Source organism: Meleagris gallopavo, chromosome 22, assembly GCF_905368555.1.
Source record: "Meleagris gallopavo chromosome 22, MGAL_WU_HG_1.1, whole genome shotgun sequence".
In the NCBI taxonomy this organism is placed as follows: domain Eukaryota; kingdom Metazoa; phylum Chordata; class Aves; order Galliformes; family Phasianidae; genus Meleagris; species Meleagris gallopavo.
This window is the reverse complement of record NC_139425.1, coordinates 3,968,319-3,989,145: the sequence shown is the minus strand read 5'-3', so window position 1 is coordinate 3,989,145 and position 20,827 is coordinate 3,968,319. Positions and strand designations below refer to the sequence as shown.

Below are 20,827 nucleotides of genomic sequence, written 5' to 3'. Positions count from 1 at the left end.
CTGTAACTCCACAGGCACTCGTTCTGCTGAGTGTCTGCGTAACCACCCGATAAAAACGTTATTCAGTCATAATTAGACACGCCTACAAAAATTTATTTCAATGTCCTTGTTAAACGAAATCCATCCTATCAAAAATAAGCACTACTCTTATCGCAGCACATCACTGTATCAGCCACTGCTGAGAAGAAAATCCTGATGCTGGGACACAGAAATGGTGTCCTGTTAACATCAGGAGATGAACAACAAAGTTAAAAACCTGTAATTGTGAAAACAGACATGGGGGGATGATCACTGTAAGAGTATGATCACACAAAGAGCATTTTGCATAGAGTACAAAACTGCCTTCTTGAGGGTATTTATGGAAAATGTCCAAAATAAGAATAAAAATACATATTTAAATTTGTTTTCATCAGGATAAAAAGTTAACGCTATTAAACTATATAAGCTACTGAACATTTACAAATCAGGAGTCAAAACTATTACACTGGCATGTTTGTAAGCAGAGAAGAAAAAGGACACATTGGCACGATGCACTGGCAGGAAATACCATTTCTGTAAGATCCACATGTCCAGTTTGATGTTCTCCCACTGGCGGTTAGCACAGATCCACATGAACTTCCCCAGCTAAGTTTACAGATTCCCCCTGGAGGCCCAGAATCCGCAAGCACACGTATTGCTAAGATTTCTGCTGCAGCAGAGCCTTAAAAACAACTGCAAGAAATGGCTGTATTTCTGACTTCCATGAGGTTGCCTGTCAGGTGGAAGCTTTTTAAATTAGAAGCATCTTCACAGATTTCAGATCTACACAGCTTTTCCTATAAGATCAGGCAGCGGAAGCAACCGTAAAATATATAATGCAGAAAAGTCTTATTTGGCTTTGCTACTAATATTAGTAGGTCCTTAGTCATATAGCCCCTTGACTGCAGGCATTTAGAATGTGTTTATTGTGACGGTCACAATCCAAGTCTTCTTAGCACTAAAAAGAAAAGATTATTTGAAATTAAGTCATGGCAATAACGTTAATCTGATACATTAAATCGTTCTGCCTAGCTGCTCGGCTTCGAGTAAACAGCACTAAAAGCCAGGTACTGACCTAGTTTCTAGCTTACATCTACTCCCATCCAGTTCTGCATCACAGAACTGTTTGTGGAACACAAGACTAAGCTCTGACTGATTTCAGAGCCGTACAGCAGTCCTGCTATCCATCTTTAGAATCTTAAGGAATGTATTTTTTAAGGAATCTACATATAGAAAATGAGGTTTGAGCTACTGAACTAAGACGTCACCAACCCATTACATTAAAATAATCAAAAATAGGTTGAAAAATGAGAAACTGACAGAACACCAGAAATCAGTAATGGCTTCTCAGGTATTAAAGAGTTTTGTTTTGTTTTTCAAAAGCACTTCTGTGTGTAAGACAATACCATAATTGTATCTGCTGACTGACATTGCAGAGGTGTTCAACTGAACTCACAATTCCAGTATTTCTTTCTCGCAGCTTGAGGTTGCCTTCCCAGCTGCTTGCACAGACATACTGTAAGGCAGTACAGGACATGGACCACAGGACATGGCTTCTGAGGTTTTGCATCTCGCTCTGAGTGAACGTGCAATTCATCTCTCTATGATCCAGTGTGGCCTCATAACTAGAGAGCCATTCCTCTTAGTCAGTGGTGGAGAAACATGCATTGCATTACTTGACACATAGACTGCTTCCCTCGAGGCATGCATCCAGTTTCGCTTCCTTTTTAGATTTCCTACAAATGCTCTAAGATATAAAAACTCCATTCTCAGAAAGTTTTCCCTGGTTAAGTCTCTAGAAGCCACTGTAATCCTGACCAGCTCATCAAACACCTTATTCTTCTTGCTGCTGGAGAACTCGTTGAGGTTGACAGGCTTTGAGTGTGCATAAAGAGTCCGAAATTCCTGGTCAAAGTGTGCAACTGCAGGACCTGACAGGATCAAAATGTTACTGCTGTTCAGCTTCCCATCCATCCATGTAAAACTAGCAAAAGAAGGAGAAAGTTCCAAGTTAGTTCAAAGTAATAATAGATATCCAAGCACTAACTGAAAATTCTCATGGTGGCGTGCCTTATTTTAAGGCAAATGTTACAAGCAATGTGCTAGTAAGGAAAATGGTTTATAAATGTTACTACTATTTCCTGTCTAAAGAAATCATATAAAGAAAAAAAAAACAACACTTACCTATAGGAACCTGTTGTCACTCTAATGCCATCAATTAGCATGAACTTTTCACGGACTTTTCCAACAATTTTGGCACCTGACCTCGTGTAGTATGTGTTCCCAGTGATATTTCGAACTCTCATCAACTGTTAAAAAGATACAGAAAGCAGTAACTGAATTTCAAAGTTAAATAATTGAATACATTTAAAGAAGTAACACGACAGTAAAGATCACTGATGAACTAGCAAAAGTTACTGTATAGTGGCACAGGATTCACCATCTAGAAACAGTTTTGAATTGGCTTAGCCCACAAAGACAAAATGCACAAAGGGGCAGATCTATACACTGATGGTGCAGAATGTGGCTGTTAAAACTGCTGTCTAATCTCAGAGGGACTCAAACTCCAGAGAATCTTGGGAACGTGCTTTCCATCAGCCTTTGCAGTCTCAGCAAACCTGAGCAATTCCACATGCCCTTTTACATACTGGACATTCCCCCTTCATTTTCTTGAACAGTACTTCTGGCCCTAGAAATATTACAAGGCTTACCTTCTCCTGCTCGAGATCAACTCCTAGATCCCTGCACATTTTCAGAAAGTGGGAAAATGAAGACTGATCTAGAAGGATATATGCTTTGACTTGCCGCTGGCTACAAGCTTCCAAGAGGTCCGTGAAGATATCCGTATCTGTGAAGGAATCCATGACCAGGGCAATCATCTGCAACAAGGTTCAGAAGAAATCATTAGGTTCTTTCCACAGTATCCCAAGGCAGATAGGAGGAATGTGACTTTCAATTTAAATATTTCTCCACCCCCCGTAGCCCTTTTTTTCCCTCCTGCCCACTGCACATGGTACAGTCCTCTGCAACACGTTCTTCTGTTGTTCAGAGAACTGATGGAACATTTAAAAGAATGTAAGAAAGAGAAGAGAAGGGAACAATAACTGTGAATGGACTAAAGATCCTGGATGAGAATCGCGTATTGACACAGACGACTACAGCCTACAGTTCACCAACACACATCACTTGTTGCTACCATCTTTTTCACATCCCTGTTTGTTATTATACCCTGAACTTATCACAGACAGAACCCACTGTTGTTTGTCCCTATTTTACTGCTGCTTGTTTTATTTATAGCAGATAACACCACTTAGGATTTTTTATCACCCCCTTGTGGGATTTTCTTTCACTATTTCAGTGGAGCACTACGAAGCTCATTGCCTGGACGTGGATGCGTGGGTGCACTGGGCGCAAACAACCCACCTGGAAGCCTATTAAAGGAGCATCCTTTATCAACGTCAAGAAACTGCGCTCTTTATCACACAGCCTCACCTTCAGGGCACGGTGACACAAATCTGAGCGCCTCCGACTTTCCCCCCCATCCCTGCAGCACTCGGGAGGCTGCGGCGGGCACAGAGGACGTGCCGACCCACGGGGCGCCCACCTGCCGCGCGGAGCGGATCTGCCGCCGCACCGCCTCCTTGCAGCCGTACGGGCTGTCCCCGCCGCCCGGCTGGAAGTGCGCCTCCACTCGCGTCAACCCGCGGAACGCGCCGCTGCCGAAGCCCGGCCAGCCCAGCTCCAGCGCCGGCGGCTCCGCGTCCGAGCGCTCGGGGAAGTAGGTGAGCGACGACGCGTCCAGCGACGCCTCGGCCGCCGCCTCCTCGGCCGCGGCGGGCGGCACGGCGCTCCGCGCGATGGCCTGCACCTCGGGCTCCGACAGGAAGGGCGGCAGCCGCTCCCGCCGCAGGAAGGCGCGCAGCGCCTCGGGGCCGCCCGCCACCAGCTCCTCCAGCGCCAGCCGCCGCGCCTCGCTGTACGGCCCGGGCGGGCGCGGCGGCCACTGCCCGGCGCCCTCCTCCAGGCACTGCGACGCGTTGGCGGCCATGGCGCGGGAGGGCGGGCGGCCGCGGGCAGCGCCGTTACGGTGACTTTATAGCGGGCGCCGCTCCCCGCCTCCCGCCCTCGCACCGCCGCCGGCCGCCCTCCCCGCTCCTGTGGGAGCGAACCGGGAATTGAGCGGCGACGCGGGGTGTTGGGGTGCCCGGTGCCACGCGAATAAAAGACGACTCAGAAAGCTTCAGAGCATCCCGGCAAAGTGAATTTATTTGTAAACAGCGTATCGCCCCGTCAGTACCAAAACAGTCCTACAGTGCAACAAAGTTGAGGAGTACACAAAGGTTTTCGAGTTCATTTTACAGGCATTCAAACGCTGCCCAACGCCAGCTCTTAAACACAAAACCTTGTCAGAGCAGCTTTGAGCAGTGCTTACTGCTGCCCCAGGGTGGGGGAAAGGAGTGGATGATCTGACAGCCCTACAGCAGCACCGGGCCTTCACCAACACAGACTGCAAAGATGGAAGTGCCACAGCTGACAGGATAAAGCGTGTCTGCCTACACTTCCATTGCAGCCCAGCTGTTTTGTGTGTTTTCCCAGTCATTCATTTCTCCTTAGGGAAATGAATCTGACAGTGAAATGTGCCATCTACTGGACAGATGCACCCATAAATGAGGAGGAAACACCTTATGCAGACTGGTTTCACTGCAGAACTCAGTCTGGTTAGTTACCAACATAGTGCTATACAGGTCTAAAGAACAGCAGCACAGGTCAGACCTCAGAGAGGTGATCCATCAAGCACAAACACACGTGCACCCGCTGCAGACATTCAGGCAGTGTCTCTGCAAAGTGACTTAACCCACAGTCCACGTAGTGTTGAAGGTATTTTCATCAGCTCTATTGGCTCTCAGGTTCCCCAAACCAGATTATTAGTGGATAAAATACAGACAGAGCAGGAAATACAGAATACTTCTGAAAGCACAGTTTAAAGAGAAAAAATTATTTGTAAAATAATCATGGCAAACAACCTCTAATATTTTTGTACTTTATTCAAGCAGAGACTTTGCCATGTGTCCTTGGGGATGATCATCTCACCTCCAGCCTGACTCCAAGGAAGGCAGGCACTTACTTCTACCAGTAGGTAAGACACACATCCTAGTTCCAACTGAGACTGTTCATTTTGTTCTTAGCATCTTTTGAAGCTATCTTTTGGTTTAAGAGAAAAACCGTTGATAACACAGTTATGTTATCTCTTACATATACACTTTTACATATAGCTATGTAAAGGCATACAAGGACAATCAAATTGAAGATCTGGTTAGATCAGAACCCACAGCTGTTCCAGACCTTTCACAGCTTCAGAGATAAACACATTTTACTCCTCCACTGGAGTGAGAATGAAGTTATTTTCCCTCATTCTGAGCATGTAGTGGAAATAAAACCCATTATTAAAAAGGGGAAATAAATGTTGATATTACCATTCTGAGCAAGATCTGTCTGACTCAAATTTTTCCAAGGTTAGGAAACTTAAAGCCAGAGCATTAGCAATCCTAAAAACAAAACTTAAATGCTTTCTAAGTCAAATATTCATAAGTACAATAAGCCTATATCACTAATGTGTATAAGGGAAACATGCAAGTAGTTACAGTACATGTGAAGAATCTCACTGATTAAATTGCATAGTAGAAAACAAAGTGCTGGAAAGTGATGTGTGCATGTATTAAAGAAGAGTAAAAGTACTACAAGGAATCAGAAGAATCAGCAGATATAAAGTAATTGCATTTTGTGACCAGAGCTTTCAAGCTCTGCATTCAGTGCAGCAGTCATTTATTCAGAGAAGAGTGAAACATCTCAGAGGCTGAGCAGGCTGGCACTGATGTTTCACCTCTACTTCAGGTTGTACCTTCCCCTGTAGTGGTTCATGTAGCTTTCAGGAACATGTCTTCTCCAGGACAAGATATCCACCATGTGGCTAAGCTTTGATCTGATGGTGGAGTAGTGGAATTGCCTCTCCTTATGCAGTTTTTGGAAATACTCTGCCCTGTGAATGCTAGGGTATTCAAACGACCGAAGAGAAGACAGCGAGCTGGTAGAGCTCGTGCGAGACATGTGGGATGATGATGAAGATAGCGACCGCAGACTAGAATTTGATGAAGACTTTCCAGGTAGAAAGGATTCTTCTTTGGAAAACTTCCTGTAAAGCAGGGGGGTTTCCACATACTCATCTTCCCTTGTCTGCGTCATTGCAGCCTTCAGCAAAACTGAAGTCTGAGTCCCAGTCGTTCTTGTAGCAGTTGAAGTTTGAGTGTCAGCTTCTTCTGTTAAAACATTGGTCTGCATGCCAACATTACACACAGCCACTGCAGGCTGCTCTTCCCATAAGCCAGTTTGAGTCGATGCATTCTTTTGTCCCACTATGGCCTCTGGATCGCTGAGCCACTCCTCTTCACTGAAGTAAGAATGTCCCAGGTCACAAGGTTTGCCTCCTAGAGTATCTTCAGTCACATCTATTTCTTTTAACAGTTTTTTTGGAGTACTAGACAACCTGGCAAATTCTGCCCTCAAATTGCTCTCCACGGTGTATTCTTTAGAGGACTCTGTTCTTTTCTCCAGGTGATTAAATATACCACTGTTCCTACAGCTTGATCGGCATTCAGGACTGATGGGGTTTGACTGGGCATAAAGAATTCGAAACTGCAGGTCAAAATATTCAACCACTTGACCTGACAGTAGCAGCAAGTTACTGCTGTTCAGCTGCCCATCAGTCCATGTGAAACTGTTGAAAACAAACCAAGATCCACAGTTAAACTCCAGTGCGCTTCAACACATAGTAACAGACGGCAAGACTTAGCCTAGAAGTGTTGTGCATAAGGAAGGCATAGACCTGGTCAACCATTCACTCGCTCCTTCAGGAAAATCTCTACACAGCCACAGCCAGGTTCTTTGCTAATGCCAAGACATGCAATACAAGTTTTCCAAAGGTGCCTCCTGTTCTGAGTTAGTCCCACTCAGGTAGCCCACTTGATATTTATTAGCAACAACAAACAGGAGATTTAACACCATCTTTTTACAGAACACCCCCCTGCTTTTTTTTTTTTTAACCATAATTACACACTAATGGATTCCAGTACTTGCCTGTAGGAGCCTGTTGTCACTCTAATGCCATCAATCAACATGAATTTTTCATGGACTTTCCCAATAATTTTGGCACCTGATCTTGTGTAGTAGATGTTCCCAGTGAGAGTTCGAACCCTCATCAACTGTTTCAGGAAAAAAAGGGAAAAAACTAGCATCAAATTTAAGTTTACTTCCAAAAAGTTTTGATCATTAATTCTGCATAAAAGCAACAAGATTAATTGTGGAACATAGGAATGAAACAAGCTTTCTCAAATTGACCTGCAACTAAAGTCTTACTGGTTCCATAGTGTTAACTTTCTGTTAGATCATAAAAGGCTGTAGAGAGTTAATCTGGAGAAAATGGGGAGCAACAACTAATTACTGCCTACAAAGCTAGGAGTGCCTCCCATCCAGAGAAGCACTCACTTGGGTCAACACAAGCCAGGACATAGCACAGTCACGTCAGCTTACATTCAGAGGAATCAAGTAAGCTAGCTGGGTCACATCCTCCAAATCCTGAAGATAAAAGATGTTCCCAATGCCACACCACCCTTGAGCTTCCTGCTTGCTTTCCTTAGAGTTATTTGTCTTGGCAAACAGTTCCTCGAGCCACAGAATAAAGCTACTTAGATCTTGCAAAATTAAACGCTTGGAAATAGCCACTTCTCCAGCAGGGATCGCAGGGATCCACCCAGCACGCTGGGGAGCTGCACAGCATGGCTGTCATTCCTACATGCAGACAGGTGAGGTAGAAGGAAGTGTGAAGGTAAACGTGCCTTTTCTGCATGGTTTTTGATGATGTTGTAAGAAATTTCACCCCTTTGGTTAGAGACCGTACTGAAACCATCCAAAATGGGCCATAACCTTCAGCATCCTCTTATTTCAGTGTCCAAACAGACAGGGTGCTTTAGACTTCTAGGGAAGTCTGAGGATTTGCAGAAAGGTGTCTCTGATGTACAAAACCAAAGCAGTACCACAAGAAGGAAAAACAAAACACCTCCACTCCACCATGGTTAGTACTTACACTCTCCTTCTCAGGACAGACACCCAAGTTTTTGCACATTTCCAAGAAATAGGGTAGAAAATCCTGGTCAAGAAGGATATAGACAGGGACCTGGCGCTTGCTGTAGGCATTCTGAAGGTCACTGAAGATATCAATATCTGTGAAGGAATCCATAACAAGGGCAATCACCTGTAAAGAGAAGCAGCAAGAGTTCAAGAGCTTTAATTCACATAGGACAGAAGTGGCTCAGATGGCCCCCCTGCACAGCTGAACATCTACAAACATTCTTTGTTTTCTCCTCAGGCCACGTAATAGAAAGGCAGCACTGTCCCTATACAAATGACCAAGACCACAGTCAACTGAATATATCTCCTAAGAGCTGGGAAGAGCACATTCTGGGTTTCCATCCAACACCTTCACAAAAAAAACTCACAAGCAGATGCAAATTTGCCATGAGAGTTCTTTTAAACAGACAAGTCAAAAGATGGAAAGATTCTCATTCAGTAGGCCACAGACAAAACATTCTTACACTTCTAAACAGTCTCTCCATTCAGAGCAACACCACACAGCATTGCCCAGAATCCCAGCCCTTTAAACCTGGGAACGCACAGCTGCGTGGGTGCAGACACAAAGGTTAGGCTTCATGACTTACTGTTGTCCCACCAGATGTGCAACAAGAGCTGTTGCACTTACCTGCCCATATCAGCTCTCCTGGCACACACCCCCTGCTGCACACCGAGGCCCGGGCACACAGCACAGCTGCTCTGTGTGTGGCACTGCTGGTGCTCAGAGGAAACATTTCCCACAAGAACAGACTCAGCTGTGCATTCCCACCTGAGCCCTGATCCTTAGGGAGTTAGCACTAAACAGGTGATTTCTTAGTTATAAAACACAGGCGGGCTGCATTTCTAGATGAAGTTAGCTTATGCTTGTGCTCTTCTTGTAGTGCCTCTGGTCTTCTCACTCTGTCACTTCTCTAAGTGCCTGAGCAAGATGGAGAAAATTAAGGCACTGTTGATGAGGTGAACAAGAAATTAACCCCTGAAAACAGAACAATAGGAACACAATTCTTTGGAAATACTGCTGCCTTCAAACAGCCGCTCAGTTAGCAGCACATGAGATCTAATCCCAGTATTAGCAGCTGAAAAAGATAAAAAAGCTGTACTCAAATTAAACAAAATAATTATAGCAGATAGAGAAAACTCTCTTCTCTGTGCTGGGCTCTTCCAGATGTAGAGATAAGGCAGCAACTGCACCCACCTCAGTGATAGAGCATCCTAAGCTGGAAGGGATCCTCAAAAATACAGAGCCCAACCCCCAGCTCCACACAGCAGCACCCCAACCCAAACCCTATGGCTGAAAGCGATGTCCCAGCACCCCGAGCTCCAGCAGCTCAGGGCCATGCCCACTGCATTTTGGGGCAGAGCCTTTCCCTGATATCTCTGCTGTCACAGCTCCACGCCTTCGCCTCAGTTTCAATTGCTGGTCAAAAGAGGTCAGTCCCTCAAGCTGACAGGGAACTCAGCAGCGTTTGAAGCTTTCCTACTCCCCACGTTAACCCTAAGAATGCAGACATGACCAAAAACACATCAGTCATTAATTTGCAGGGGTCTCCCTGTTCTTCACCCACAAAAGCACTTCCCATGCCAGCACCTGGCAGTGCCTGGCTGCTGGCTTGGTGTAAAGGACAGAACAAAGAACAGCTCTTGGGAAAAACAGCCGTTCGATGGTGCAATTCGATGAATCACCAGAAACCTTCGGAGCGGCTCTTCCTGCACAACAGCCCCCGAGCAAAGCCCGTGCCATCCTCACTCGCTGACAGCCTCATCTCGGTGCCACATGGGAGCGCCGGGACGGAGCCGCCCCGCCCAGCAGGGAGCCGCGCTTTTCAATTACAGCGGAGCCAACGGGACTGCGGTGGGAAAGGAGCTCCTGCCGGGCACCGCCGCTACATGCGATGTGCTCGATTAAGGCACCCGGTCACACAGAACGGTCACCGCTCAGCGGGGCGTTCGGACCGCGCTCTGCATCGGCCCAGAGTCACGTGCTGCCACTGCGCTTCGGGCCGATTGGAAAGCGAGGAGAGTCCGGGCACGGCGCTACCTCTGCGCGTAGCGTCCTTCTGACGAGGAAGGACACAAGAAAAGCGAGCCGGGAGGAGGCGCCTACGAGCGAGCCTGGCTCGCAGAGCCACGAACCCGTCCTACAGCGGCTCGAACCCGGGCAGCGGTCCCACGGGGCACCCACCTGCCGCGCGGAGCGGATCTGCCGCCGCACCGCCTCCTTGCAGCCGTACGGGCTGTCCCCGCCGCCCGGCTGGAAGTGCGCCTCCACCCGCGTCAGCCCGCGGAACGCGCCGCTGCCGAAGCCCGGCCAGCCCAGCTCCAGCGCCGGCGGCTCCGCGTCCGAGCGCTCGGGGAAGTAGGTGAGCGACGACGCGTCCAGCGACGCCTCGGCCGCCGCCTCCTCGGCCGCGGCGGGCGGCACGGCGCTCCGCGCGATGGCCTGCACCTCGGGCTCCGACAGGAAGGGCGGCAGCCGCTCCCGCCGCAGGAAGGCGCGCAGCGCCTCGGGGCCGCCCGCCACCAGCTCCTCCAGCGCCAGCCGCCGCGCCTCGCTGTACGGCCCGGGCGGGCGCGGCGGCCATTGCCCGGCGCCCTCCTCCAGGCACTGCGACGCGTTGGCAGCCATGGCGCGGGAGGACGGGCGGCCGCGGGCAGCGCCGTTACGGTGCCTTTATAGCGCCTTTGAATCCAAACGGCGCCGCGCAACGCCGCCACTGGGAGAGCTCCGCTCCGCCCCCCGCCGCCATTGGCTGCCCTCCCCGTTCCGCCGCCATTGGCCGCCCGCCTCGCCCCGCCCTTCATTCGTCACAGCACTCAGCTGCGAAGCCCACAAGAACCAGCGGCACTTTCTGTGTTATTAAAAGAAATTTAATATATATATGTTTTTAAATTAAAAAATTCAATCTCTATTAAAGACGCAGGTCAGTGCTAATACTGTCAGACATACCCTTTTGGCATGAGTTTTACATAAAATTTAAGATTTTATGCGTTGCTTCAACACGTTAAGAAACCATCTCTTCATACTTACAGTAACAATAAAGTCAGCTCCATACAATATCAAATATCCTTTAAAAAAAAAAAGTTTTAAATATATTAGACTCTGATTGCCAAAATGCCATTTTATACACAAAGCTGCTAATACAATATACAGTCCTCACGTTCTTCTTCTCACATAAAGTACACCTGGTCGGCTGGGTCTGTACGCTCTGCAGCGGGTGGATGGGGTGAGGGTTATTGCAGAAGGCGCCCTGTGCTGCAGTGCCAAGGCTGCTTTTGCACTGCTGTAAAACCCGTATCTCTCTCCCGGTGGAGGTCAGTGTGTTGGTGAGGTCAGAACACGCTCCTCGAGCGTTGTCTCCTCCACCACAGCTGGAATGCAGCGTGATGTTCTGGGTCAGACGTTGCCTGAAGAGCCCAGCGGTACCCGGATGATGCGGGGGGACTGCAGCCCAGTGCCTGTTTGGGCAGGATGAACACAGCCAAAGAACAACCGGTTCTGCTGTACGGCCACAGAGAAAGAAAACAAAACTCCAGATATTAACAGCACTCTGAGCACGTGTTGGATTCTGCCTAGGGAGAGCTGCTATACTGAAAGAGGTCAAAAAGATTTGTTAAATTATCCTGATCATTTTCATTCTGGGTATTATGAAGTGATCATGGGAGAAACAAATAAACAAAAGCTTCAATATCTGGCTCTGAACTGCTTTCCCTTGCAATAGCAAACAGCACCACACAGTCACTGCAAGCATTCCAGAGACCAACAACAGAGTAATTTTAGCAAATATAAGGCACAGAAATACCCAGACACAGGGAGGACATCTTCCAGCAGATGCACGACAGTTAATCCACGGCTCACCACAGACCAGTGCTGTTGCTTTCTCAGTTAAGTTATTCTTATTTCAGGGTACTGCCAGCTACGTTTCAGTGTGCAAGATTTGGATAACCAGAGGTCCAAGATTAAACTAAAAGCACACCAAACAAAACTTGTAAAGCCAGCTGAGAGATCATAAGTGCTTTCATCTGCAACCCCATGAAATAAGACCTTGCTCAGTGCACCAGAGAATTCACTGCCTCTGCCACGGATTGCACCGATTCCTTATTGCCACTGCCCTGCCATGCTCTGCTCCTTCCCTACCAGGAGTTCCTCAGCCTCTGGTGCCCAACCACATCTGCTACAGCATCCCACCAGCTGGAGTCCTTTCTTGGCTGAACAGAGGGTTGTAGGATTCCAGAGCACCACAGAAGTGACACTGAGCTAAAATCACATCACTGGGTATGCCAAGCACAGATCCAGGCCTGAAGTCACACAGATCCCAGCAATAGTGCTTAAGCCCTTATCTGACATTTCATTGCTGGGACTTCCTCAGTTGAGCGTAGTAAAACAGAGATGCTATTTTGAGAGACACTTTTTTTGCAGTTAAGTATTTCAACGTAGAAAGCAAGGAAGATTCTGCAAGTAGGGAGGTCATTCCCTTATGCAGCTCCACCTACAGCAGGCCAGCACTGCACTCCTCAGATCTTTGCGTGGCCTTCATGAACCACCACAACCTTAGGCTACTGTTGATGAAAGTGTGACTCTGATCTGACCTTGAATCTGTATTTAGAGCATTATTGAACCTAGAGTCACTGATTATAGTGTAAAACCTCTATATCTTCCTCTCATAAGCCGAGTGCTTGATATGCCAATCAACACAATTCATAGCGTCCACGGCTTTTTAGCAAAACGAAGATCTAGTGAATTAGCCAAAGCGCCTTCTGCTATGTACTTCAGACCATTGCACTAGGATAGCCTTTATTCAAACACAGATACAGAAAGCACTACAGTTACAACACTGCTAAGTTTTACTATTAAGAGCCCTGCTCCTAGAGGTGAGCTCCTACAATGCACATATAAGAACTTCTGCACGTTTATTAATCCCCCCCAAAGTCAGCCTCTCCAAAACACGCTGCCAGAAGCAGGCTGAATACCCGTTTTACACAATCACTCATCCCAGACCTACAACCAGCAGCTCTGCAGGCAGAACTGTCAGCCTTCCCTGAGCTTATTTGCCAGTGCTCCGCAGGCACTGACTGTTACATCCAGAATGTCACTGACACAAAGGTGCTTATCTACCTTAGGTCACTGTTCCACAGTCCTCCCAAATCCTACCCTGATGCAACTTCAGCCCAAAGCCAGAGGAAGATAAAGACGTGGCTAAGAAACAAATCCTGGAGCATTTTTCAATACTGACTGTGCCATCTAAATGAGAACTGATTCCATCCAACCAGACAGCACCAGACTTCAGTGAGCATGTTACCTTGCAGTGGTAATGCTGGAAGAGTTTATTATGGCCAATTTTACAATTGGCCACAACACAAAGCCTAATTAAAGGGATGATGAATAATCTAGAACCTGTAGCATCTTTCTCCTGACAGTAAATCAATTGCTGGTTTGCTCAAGATCACAGTTAGAATTAAGAATTCCCGGGGTTTCACATATAAACAGAGTGAAATAGCAATTAACTAAAATCTATTGGTCTAAAATGGACTGGCTTCCTACAGCTTCTATTTATCAGCAGCTCTCAGAGAAAGCAAACTTCAAACTACTTTGCACCGCTGCATTCAAGCACCTCCTTTTCATTTGCATGGAGTTACAGAGGATTCAATACACTCGATAGTACAAAACTGCTCTGAGAAGGAGAATGGCCCAACAACGAAGGAAGGCATCAGCTGGGCTGAATTTGCACCATGTATTTTGCACCTAGTGAGTAGCAGCACCAAAAATTTGTACACAGTCCAGAATTCTCAGGGGGATGGATGTGAGGAGACAATCCCCAGCACCATGCGAGAGCAGAGGCACCTGAAGGATCATCTTCCCCCATACAGTGACACGCAGCTACACTCGATACCATCTCAGATGGATTTTCTCTAGCTGATCAGAAGACCCACTGTTAATGAAACACAGATGCTGAAAAGTCTGCCCAGTTACCAAATTACCCTCTTTCTACCAGAGAGTGGCTTTTATTTTCCCTTGAAGTTAAGCACAAGAAGTATTTCCTGGTCTTATATGATGTGTTCCAGTCACAGAGGAGCTCAGCAGTGCAAGCTGCCTGGTGCTGTGTTAGAAAAAGCCCAACTTCTCTGTTTCAAACATACAAAGAATCCCTTTGCCTTTAACTGAATGGAAGTTCAAAAAAAAAAAAAAAAGAAAAAAGAAAGAAAAAAAGATGTCAGACCAACTGCTGCAATTTTCCAGTTTGCTCCTAAAGCTGTGGAGGGGAGGAATGTTACACTGATGTCTAACAACTGCAGCTAAAAGGCTGATGGGTGGAAGATGCATTCTCTGTTGCTTGGCTGAAGCACAACAGCACCTCTGCAAGCAGGATTCAATCCACTGCTGGCTTACAGAGACCCAGACAGGCTGTGCTCAACTCGGGATTTCAGCTGCTCAAGGCTACTCATAGTCATGCAGGCAAACACTGATGTGTGCAATAGCTCCTCTGTGCAGAAAGAGGGTTGAACGTTTACAAACAACTGCTCCTGCGGATGGAACTCGTTAGCTCAACTGTGGCCATTTTTCCTTCACCCCCACAAGGTATGCCGAAACTTTCACTTGCTGGAGAAGCCAATACCAAAACTGCACGTCATACCACACAGGAGTTTCTCATGTGTGTCTGAATTAACATAAACTGCATTCAAACACCAGTGTTGATGTGCCCACCTCCCTGCAGCAGAGGCTTCGCTAAGTGCTGCATGCTGACTCCCTGACATACAGAGGCACTCAAGCCTTGTTCTGATGGATGCTGATGACTTCAGCATGGAAGCTAGAAATAAAGGCAAAAAAGTTTCCTGTCCCGCTGCAATGTTCAACTACCAAAGCAATGATTTAAGTTACTCATCAGCCAAAGACTTTAGGTTAACACAAGGTAACACCTACAGAGATTAGAAATGCTTTCAGGCTTTTCTGGATTAGTGTAGGCAAGCCCTTCCTCTTCGCCGCTCCCAAGCCCTGTGGTTCTGGAAATCCAGAAAAGTCAGAACACAAAGCACACAGCCCCAAGTATCTGTGCTGAGCACAGAGATACAGAGAGTAAACAAACAATCAATAGGAAAGTGAGATCAGCAAAAGTCCTTTCAGTTTTAAACAAATTGAAGTCTAAATAGTACAAATAAGTGTTTTAAATTACTTATCCCAATATAGACCTTTGTCAGTATTTTATTGCAGTAAAATTCTATTGCCAGGGCCCCTTATTGCAACGTCAGTTGTAAAGCCTGCTGAGTGACGCCTGCTCCAGGAAGAGTTCTGCTTTAAACCTGATGCAGTCTGCAGCGTGAGTTTCGATGAGCAGAACAAGACCCAGCCAGCACGCAGTTTCTGATGGTGAGCTGTCACTGCAAGGAGACACCCTGCAAACTTCCTACTGCAAGTATAGTATCTACATGTAGTATCTACACTTGCTTGTTGCTCAGCCCCTGTAGATGCAGGATCCAGATGCACGGAAAACAGCTCTGTCCACTTGCAAACATCCCGTAGGGCTGACCTCTCCCTGCAGAAACGTGCATCACTTAAGAGTGAAAATTCAGGTCTGAACTGTTACCCACAGGAAGCTCGGTTGCTTGCAGCAGCAAGAGGCTCAGATGCAAAGATTTTAATTCAGATCACTTCTTCTTTCCAAGCTATCCCCTGACTTCCCAAGGATGGGGAGACAGTGCACCACACCTTCTTACCCAGGGAGAAAGACGTAGGCATCTTTTTTTTTTTTTTTTAAATTATATTGATGCGTATCCCTTCCTCTCCTGAGAGCCTTGCTCCACCTGCATTACTCACTTGACTTCAATGGAAGTAGCTAGCAGGGTAAAGTACAACTCAAGATGAAGGAGACTGCCTCAGTCAGGATGTCCATAACCAGATTCTCCCCTTGGAATGCAAACAACCTGGCCGTGGCGATAGATCCTACAGCCCACTCCCTTCTCGTTTCCTCCGAGGTGAGTAAAGGTGGAACTAGGAAATCCTGCAGCACCCATGCACCTTCTCTTCCATTTCCTCCATGGGAGCTTTGAATTTCAAGAGGGGCGGCTCCCCACTGGACACTGTGTAATACACTGAGGTCCCATTGGAGCTGTACGGAGAAGTCCTGGATGCAATGAGGTGCGACTTGGCCTCGCCCCCGTTCTCGGCGACTCCCCCCGCACCACTGCCAAAGTGAGTGCTGAGGAAGGGGTGGTTGAGGAGCTTGGCTGCAGCCCGCTGCCGCTTCAGTTCAGAGAGCGTCTGGTGGCCCTGCTCCTTGTAGGCACCCCAAAACTGCTGCGCGTCGGGGAGCGCAGGGCTGCCATAGGGCAGCACGTGGCCTGGGTTACCATCAGGGTCGGCGTGCATGCTCCACACATCCCCGTTGGAGAAGGTGTATGGGTAAGTGCTGGCAGAGGCCATGAGTCCATTCTGGAGGGGGATTTCAGAGTCACACTGGGTGCTTTTGTTTGCTAACTCCGGAAAGAGGGAAGAGCTCTCCAGCAGTGAATTCTGCAACAACAAGACATTAAAGAAGAACATCTGCCCCCTGTTCTCCATCATACAGGTCATCCCTGTGATAACTTCCTAAACCAGCTCACACTCACTCTTTCATCCAGAGGTAGTGCAGCAAAACCACTGAATTCACCCACCAACTCTAAACTGCCAGGAGCCCCAGCCAGGAACACAGAAATGAAAAGGCAGCTCTAGAGAGACCTGATTCTGGCTTTTCAGTATCTAAGTGGGGCTGTAAGAAAGGGGACAGACTCATTAGTAGGGTCTGCTATGATAGGATAAGGAAAAGTGCTTTAAAACTTAAAAAAGAGAGATTTAGACAGGTTATAAGGAAAAGTTTCTTACAATGAGGGTAGTGAGCACAGGTTGCCCAGCGAGATGGTGGGTGCCCTGTCCCTGGAGACACCCAAGGCCAAGGGATGTGGCTCTGAGCACTGATGGAGATGTGGGTGTTTCTGTTCACTGCAGGGAGCCAGACTAGATGGCCTTTAAATGTCCCTTCCAACTGAAGGGAAACAATTCTATGATTCTAATTCTATGTCTGCATGGAAGGACTCAAAAAAATATATATATGGACTGAGAGACACACATGTTAATATAGCACAATAATAACTGAACTAAAATTAAATAACTGCAAAGCAAGATAGCAGTTCTTCTGTGATTACCAGTTTGTTACTCTAAGGAGAAATGCGTATGTCACAATAGACTTCTGTTTCTTCTGGACACTCTGGTTCACTGGGGCCATATTTTGAACTTCTCTATGCCACTGTAAATCCAGAGCAGCCTTTCCACTGGAGTGGGATATTCCAGTTTAAACTAAATTTGGTCTTTTGTTTAAATCTGACAGATAGGGCTTAGGATTTTTTCAGCCACCTCCCATCCCAGGAGCAGCATTACCCGCCCTCCTCTGCTGTGACTCCTTAAGACAGAAGAGATTCCTTACGGGGTCTGTGTTCTCCTGGTCAGACCGAGTCTCTCCAATTTCTCCAATGAGACCCGAGTTCCTTCCTTCTTCTGCTGCCCCCAGCTGCTGCCACACGATGGCCTCTTTCTCGCACTCCTTCCTGTAGAGGTTTGTCCGGTCGGAGAGGCTGGCCCTCCTTACCACCTTCCTGTTGGGCAGGGGGAAGGAGCACAGAGCTGTGAGCAGGGCATGCAAGTTCCTCATCCTGTAGCCCTTCTCAGCCTCTCCTCATGTTTCCTAGCATCTCCCACTGGAATGTAACGTGAGTTTAGTTTCCTGGCACCCACGCAAAGCAGACAAAGGCACTTGTGTGGATATTAAAGGTGGGAGGAATTTTAAAGAGTTTTAAAGTAATACTGCAAAGGTGAGTGATTTTCAAGAAAAGATAAAGTGAGAGGTTTTCAAGAACCATGGAGACGTGGCACTGAGAAACATGGTTAGTGTGCATGGCGGGATGGATTGGGGTTGGACTTGGTGATCACAGTGGTCTTCTCCAACGTTAATGGTTCTGTGATCTCACACACTTCATCTAATGGATCTGCTCTGCAACCAGTGCAGTAAATACAGAGGGCAAAGGCCCAGGGGCTGTTTAGGGAGTTCTGTGGTCAGCAGGACTGCTTTGATGTCTAGAGAACATCTTATAAAGACGTTTGCAAACGGTGTCTGAAGATAACATCTTGGCCACTCACCCCCGGCTGCCAGTGCTGGAGGTTCTTCGGCTCAGGGAGGATTTATGCCTCATCTGAGACTTCATTATCACATCGTGCTTGTGTTTCAACTCCAGAAGTAATACTTTGAATTCCTCCTCCTCACACAGATCTAAGGGACACGTAAACCAAGCCACGAGTTAGAGCATTCAAATGTGGTGCCGTTAACACCATGTTAACGATTATGCCTTCCTAGTAAATAAAACTCCAAATGCTCAGAGGAAGGAGGGAAATTTAAGCAAAATGTCTCCAAACAAACGGTGGTAGGGACAATGGTTTGGACACCGAAGTGGAATCAGAAAGCAAGAGCTCTGTAGCTCAGCTTTGCAACGATCCAGCTATTCAGACAGGCTTCATCCTAACTCTGGTAGCAGGCTGTGCCTTTTCCTGTGAATGGGTGAAAGAGACATCAAGCAGTGTCTCAAAGCTTCAAGTGGAAGGAAAATAAATTTCCCTAATTATCAGACCGTACCTCCCCTGAGTGCAGCTTTTTTACTTAAGTCTCCAAAATTAAGGAGAATAGACAAAAGCAGAGCAGGTCAGGGAAGAGACAAGAACTTCTATCCTTCAAAATGAGAACACATGGATTTTTCAGTTAAGACTCAGAAAACCTTTTGGCAAAAGAAAACACGGCATAAGATTATAATACACTTGGCCAGGTGCTAGCACTTTGGCACTTCTACTTCCAATCCATTCCAGGAATTGTGTGTGTTTTTCTTCTCCAGCTTCAACAGGTTGCCACACTTCATTGCATCAAGGCAGAGGTGGAGACATGTCAGTTTTAGGGCTGCACTCAACAGTTTCAGAAGCGGTACTCCAAACCCTGCTGCTGTGGGGCACATCCAACACCACAATGAAGGAGTGGGTAGACTCCAAAGCACAGGAATAGTAGGATGACATGAGCGCAAAAAAGATAAAAACTCAAAGCTCAAGAAATTAATTTTTCTTTTTTTTCTTTTTTTTTTTATGAGTAGGAGGAACTATTTTCAGAAATAATGAATCAGACTCTTTAAATCTTTAGTCCCCCAGCTTTGATTCTAGACATCTGAAAAATGAAAAGCTAATGCTTTTGAAAGCACCATCTGAAGCCCCGGTAAGCTTAAAGCAAAGAGCTTCTGAGCACTTTTCTTAATAACTTTGATCTGCTTTTTTAATCTTAGTAAACTCACCTATTGGCATCTCATCCAAAGATGTCCTGGCACTCAGGCTAGCCCCATGGGACACGAGTAACTCAGCCATCTGCATCTAAAGGAAGGGAAAGAAAGCCAATTGACAGAAGTATTTGAGGGAATCTTTTTTCTGCCTCAAAACTAAAAAGAGGCAACGGCATGCATACTCAACTCGCCTCAAATTATTCTGGTATGTATACAATGTTAAACATAGTTCCCACCATTCAACCACACAGACATACTCTCCCAACCTTTCTCAGCAAGAGGTTCTTTCTGGAGCTCCAGGGCTATCATCTGCCACCGTGCAGCAAGCTCAGTCCTACCACAGATTGCTCCCATTGGCAGAGCGCTCCACAGTCTGTCCAGGCAGAAAGCAATGTCACCCTCATACCTGACATTTGCATCAAAATCCTTACCTGTCCCCAGAAAGCTGCAGCATGAAGAGGTTCCCAGCCATCCCAGTCCTTCACATCCAGGCTTGCCCCCTGGTCAAGAAGGACTTCAGCTGCATGCAGATAACCATTGGCTGCGGCTATGTGCAGCTAGGAGACAAGGAAGAGAGCATGAGCCACCTGCAAGGATCATGAATGGGTGTTTTTTTTTTACAGAAAATTTCAGTGGAATTTTTGTATAGCATCTGAGTCTAAATTTACACAGACAGCACATTTTAAATTTTGCAGAAACATTTCCATCAGGTCAAAAGCATCTTTTTCCCACGACTGAAACTTAGCGCTACCTGCATGTAGTTCTGTTTGGAAAGGCAAGTGCTTAAGATCACTTACATATACGGGTTAAAAGTATACTGTTTTCTATTTTAAATCAAGGTCTCCTAAGTGCTTCCCAGTCTGTAAGCAAACAGCACCATCAAAATGCAAACCTGCAATGGGGAACATCATCATCTGCTGTGAATTCTGCACTCTCCATGCCAGCAAACCTCTTCCCCACCAAGGGCCATAGATGCGATTTGCTGACCAACTGCCCAGCTTGCTTTAGTCAGCGCTCCCTTTGTGCGAGTGCACTTCCAATCTCTTCTGATTGCTTTCACCATTTGAAAATCAGAAACATTTACATCTGTGGCTACTTTAAGTTAAAGGAATCTGACTTTTTCAGATCCCAGCCTCCAGCTACACCCGTCGCTCTGAAGACATCGATAATAGACTCCCATGTTCCATCACACTTTGTGCCGCTGAAAGTCTTCACAATTGCTGCCTGCTGCTGCCTTTCTCAGCACAGCACTGACCTGGGCACTGTTCTGAAGGCACCAACTCTACTCAGAGCTCAT

General features: G+C 46.8%; 3 protein-coding genes across 6 annotated transcripts in view; all 3 read right to left on the bottom strand.

Annotated features, from left to right (window-relative positions):
• Nucleotides 1-72: 72 nt before the first annotated feature.
• LOC100545545 (protein FAM83D-B-like) lies at nucleotides 73-4,259 on the bottom strand. 2 transcript variants are annotated; one of them, XR_014887698.1, is made up of 5 exons: nucleotides 3,623-4,259; nucleotides 2,730-2,897; nucleotides 2,203-2,327; nucleotides 1,475-2,002; nucleotides 73-976 (listed from the first exon to the last, which is right to left on the bottom strand). XR_014887698.1 is itself a non-coding variant. In XM_085241350.1 (4 exons), exons 1-4 carry the CDS (start codon nucleotides 4,064-4,066, stop codon nucleotides 1,612-1,614), a joined length of 1,128 nt encoding a protein of 375 aa, XP_085097476.1. In that variant the 5' UTR covers nucleotides 4,067-4,259; the 3' UTR covers nucleotides 73-1,611. The 2 variants fall into 2 exon arrangements, 1 of the variants encoding a protein (XP_085097476.1); XM_085241350.1 differs by having other exon boundaries at nucleotides 73-2,002.
• Nucleotides 4,258-10,963, bottom strand: LOC104914009 (protein FAM83D-B-like). Its single transcript, XM_010722346.4, has 4 exons — nucleotides 10,382-10,963; nucleotides 8,156-8,323; nucleotides 7,150-7,274; nucleotides 4,258-6,790 (listed from the first exon to the last, which is right to left on the bottom strand). Exons 1-4 carry the CDS (start codon nucleotides 10,823-10,825, stop codon nucleotides 5,902-5,904), a joined length of 1,626 nt encoding a protein of 541 aa, XP_010720648.2. The 5' UTR covers nucleotides 10,826-10,963; the 3' UTR covers nucleotides 4,258-5,901.
• An 82-nt stretch (nucleotides 10,964-11,045) lies between these two features.
• PPP1R16B (protein phosphatase 1 regulatory subunit 16B) overlaps nucleotides 11,046-20,827 on the bottom strand; it is a 49,312-nt gene continuing 39,530 nt past the window's right edge. For all 3 annotated transcript variants that reach the window (XM_085241349.1, XM_010722325.4, XM_010722326.4), the window contains exons 7-11: nucleotides 19,962-20,087; nucleotides 19,546-19,621; nucleotides 18,359-18,488; nucleotides 17,649-17,817; nucleotides 11,046-16,702 (exon numbers count right to left, since the gene is read on the bottom strand). In XM_085241349.1, the coding sequence (XP_085097475.1) occupies nucleotides 16,181-16,702; nucleotides 17,649-17,817; nucleotides 18,359-18,488; nucleotides 19,546-19,621; nucleotides 19,962-20,087 (1,023 nt within the window). In that variant the 3' untranslated portion in view covers nucleotides 11,046-16,180. The remainder of the gene's footprint in view (nucleotides 16,703-17,648; nucleotides 17,818-18,358; nucleotides 18,489-19,545; nucleotides 19,622-19,961; nucleotides 20,088-20,827) is intronic.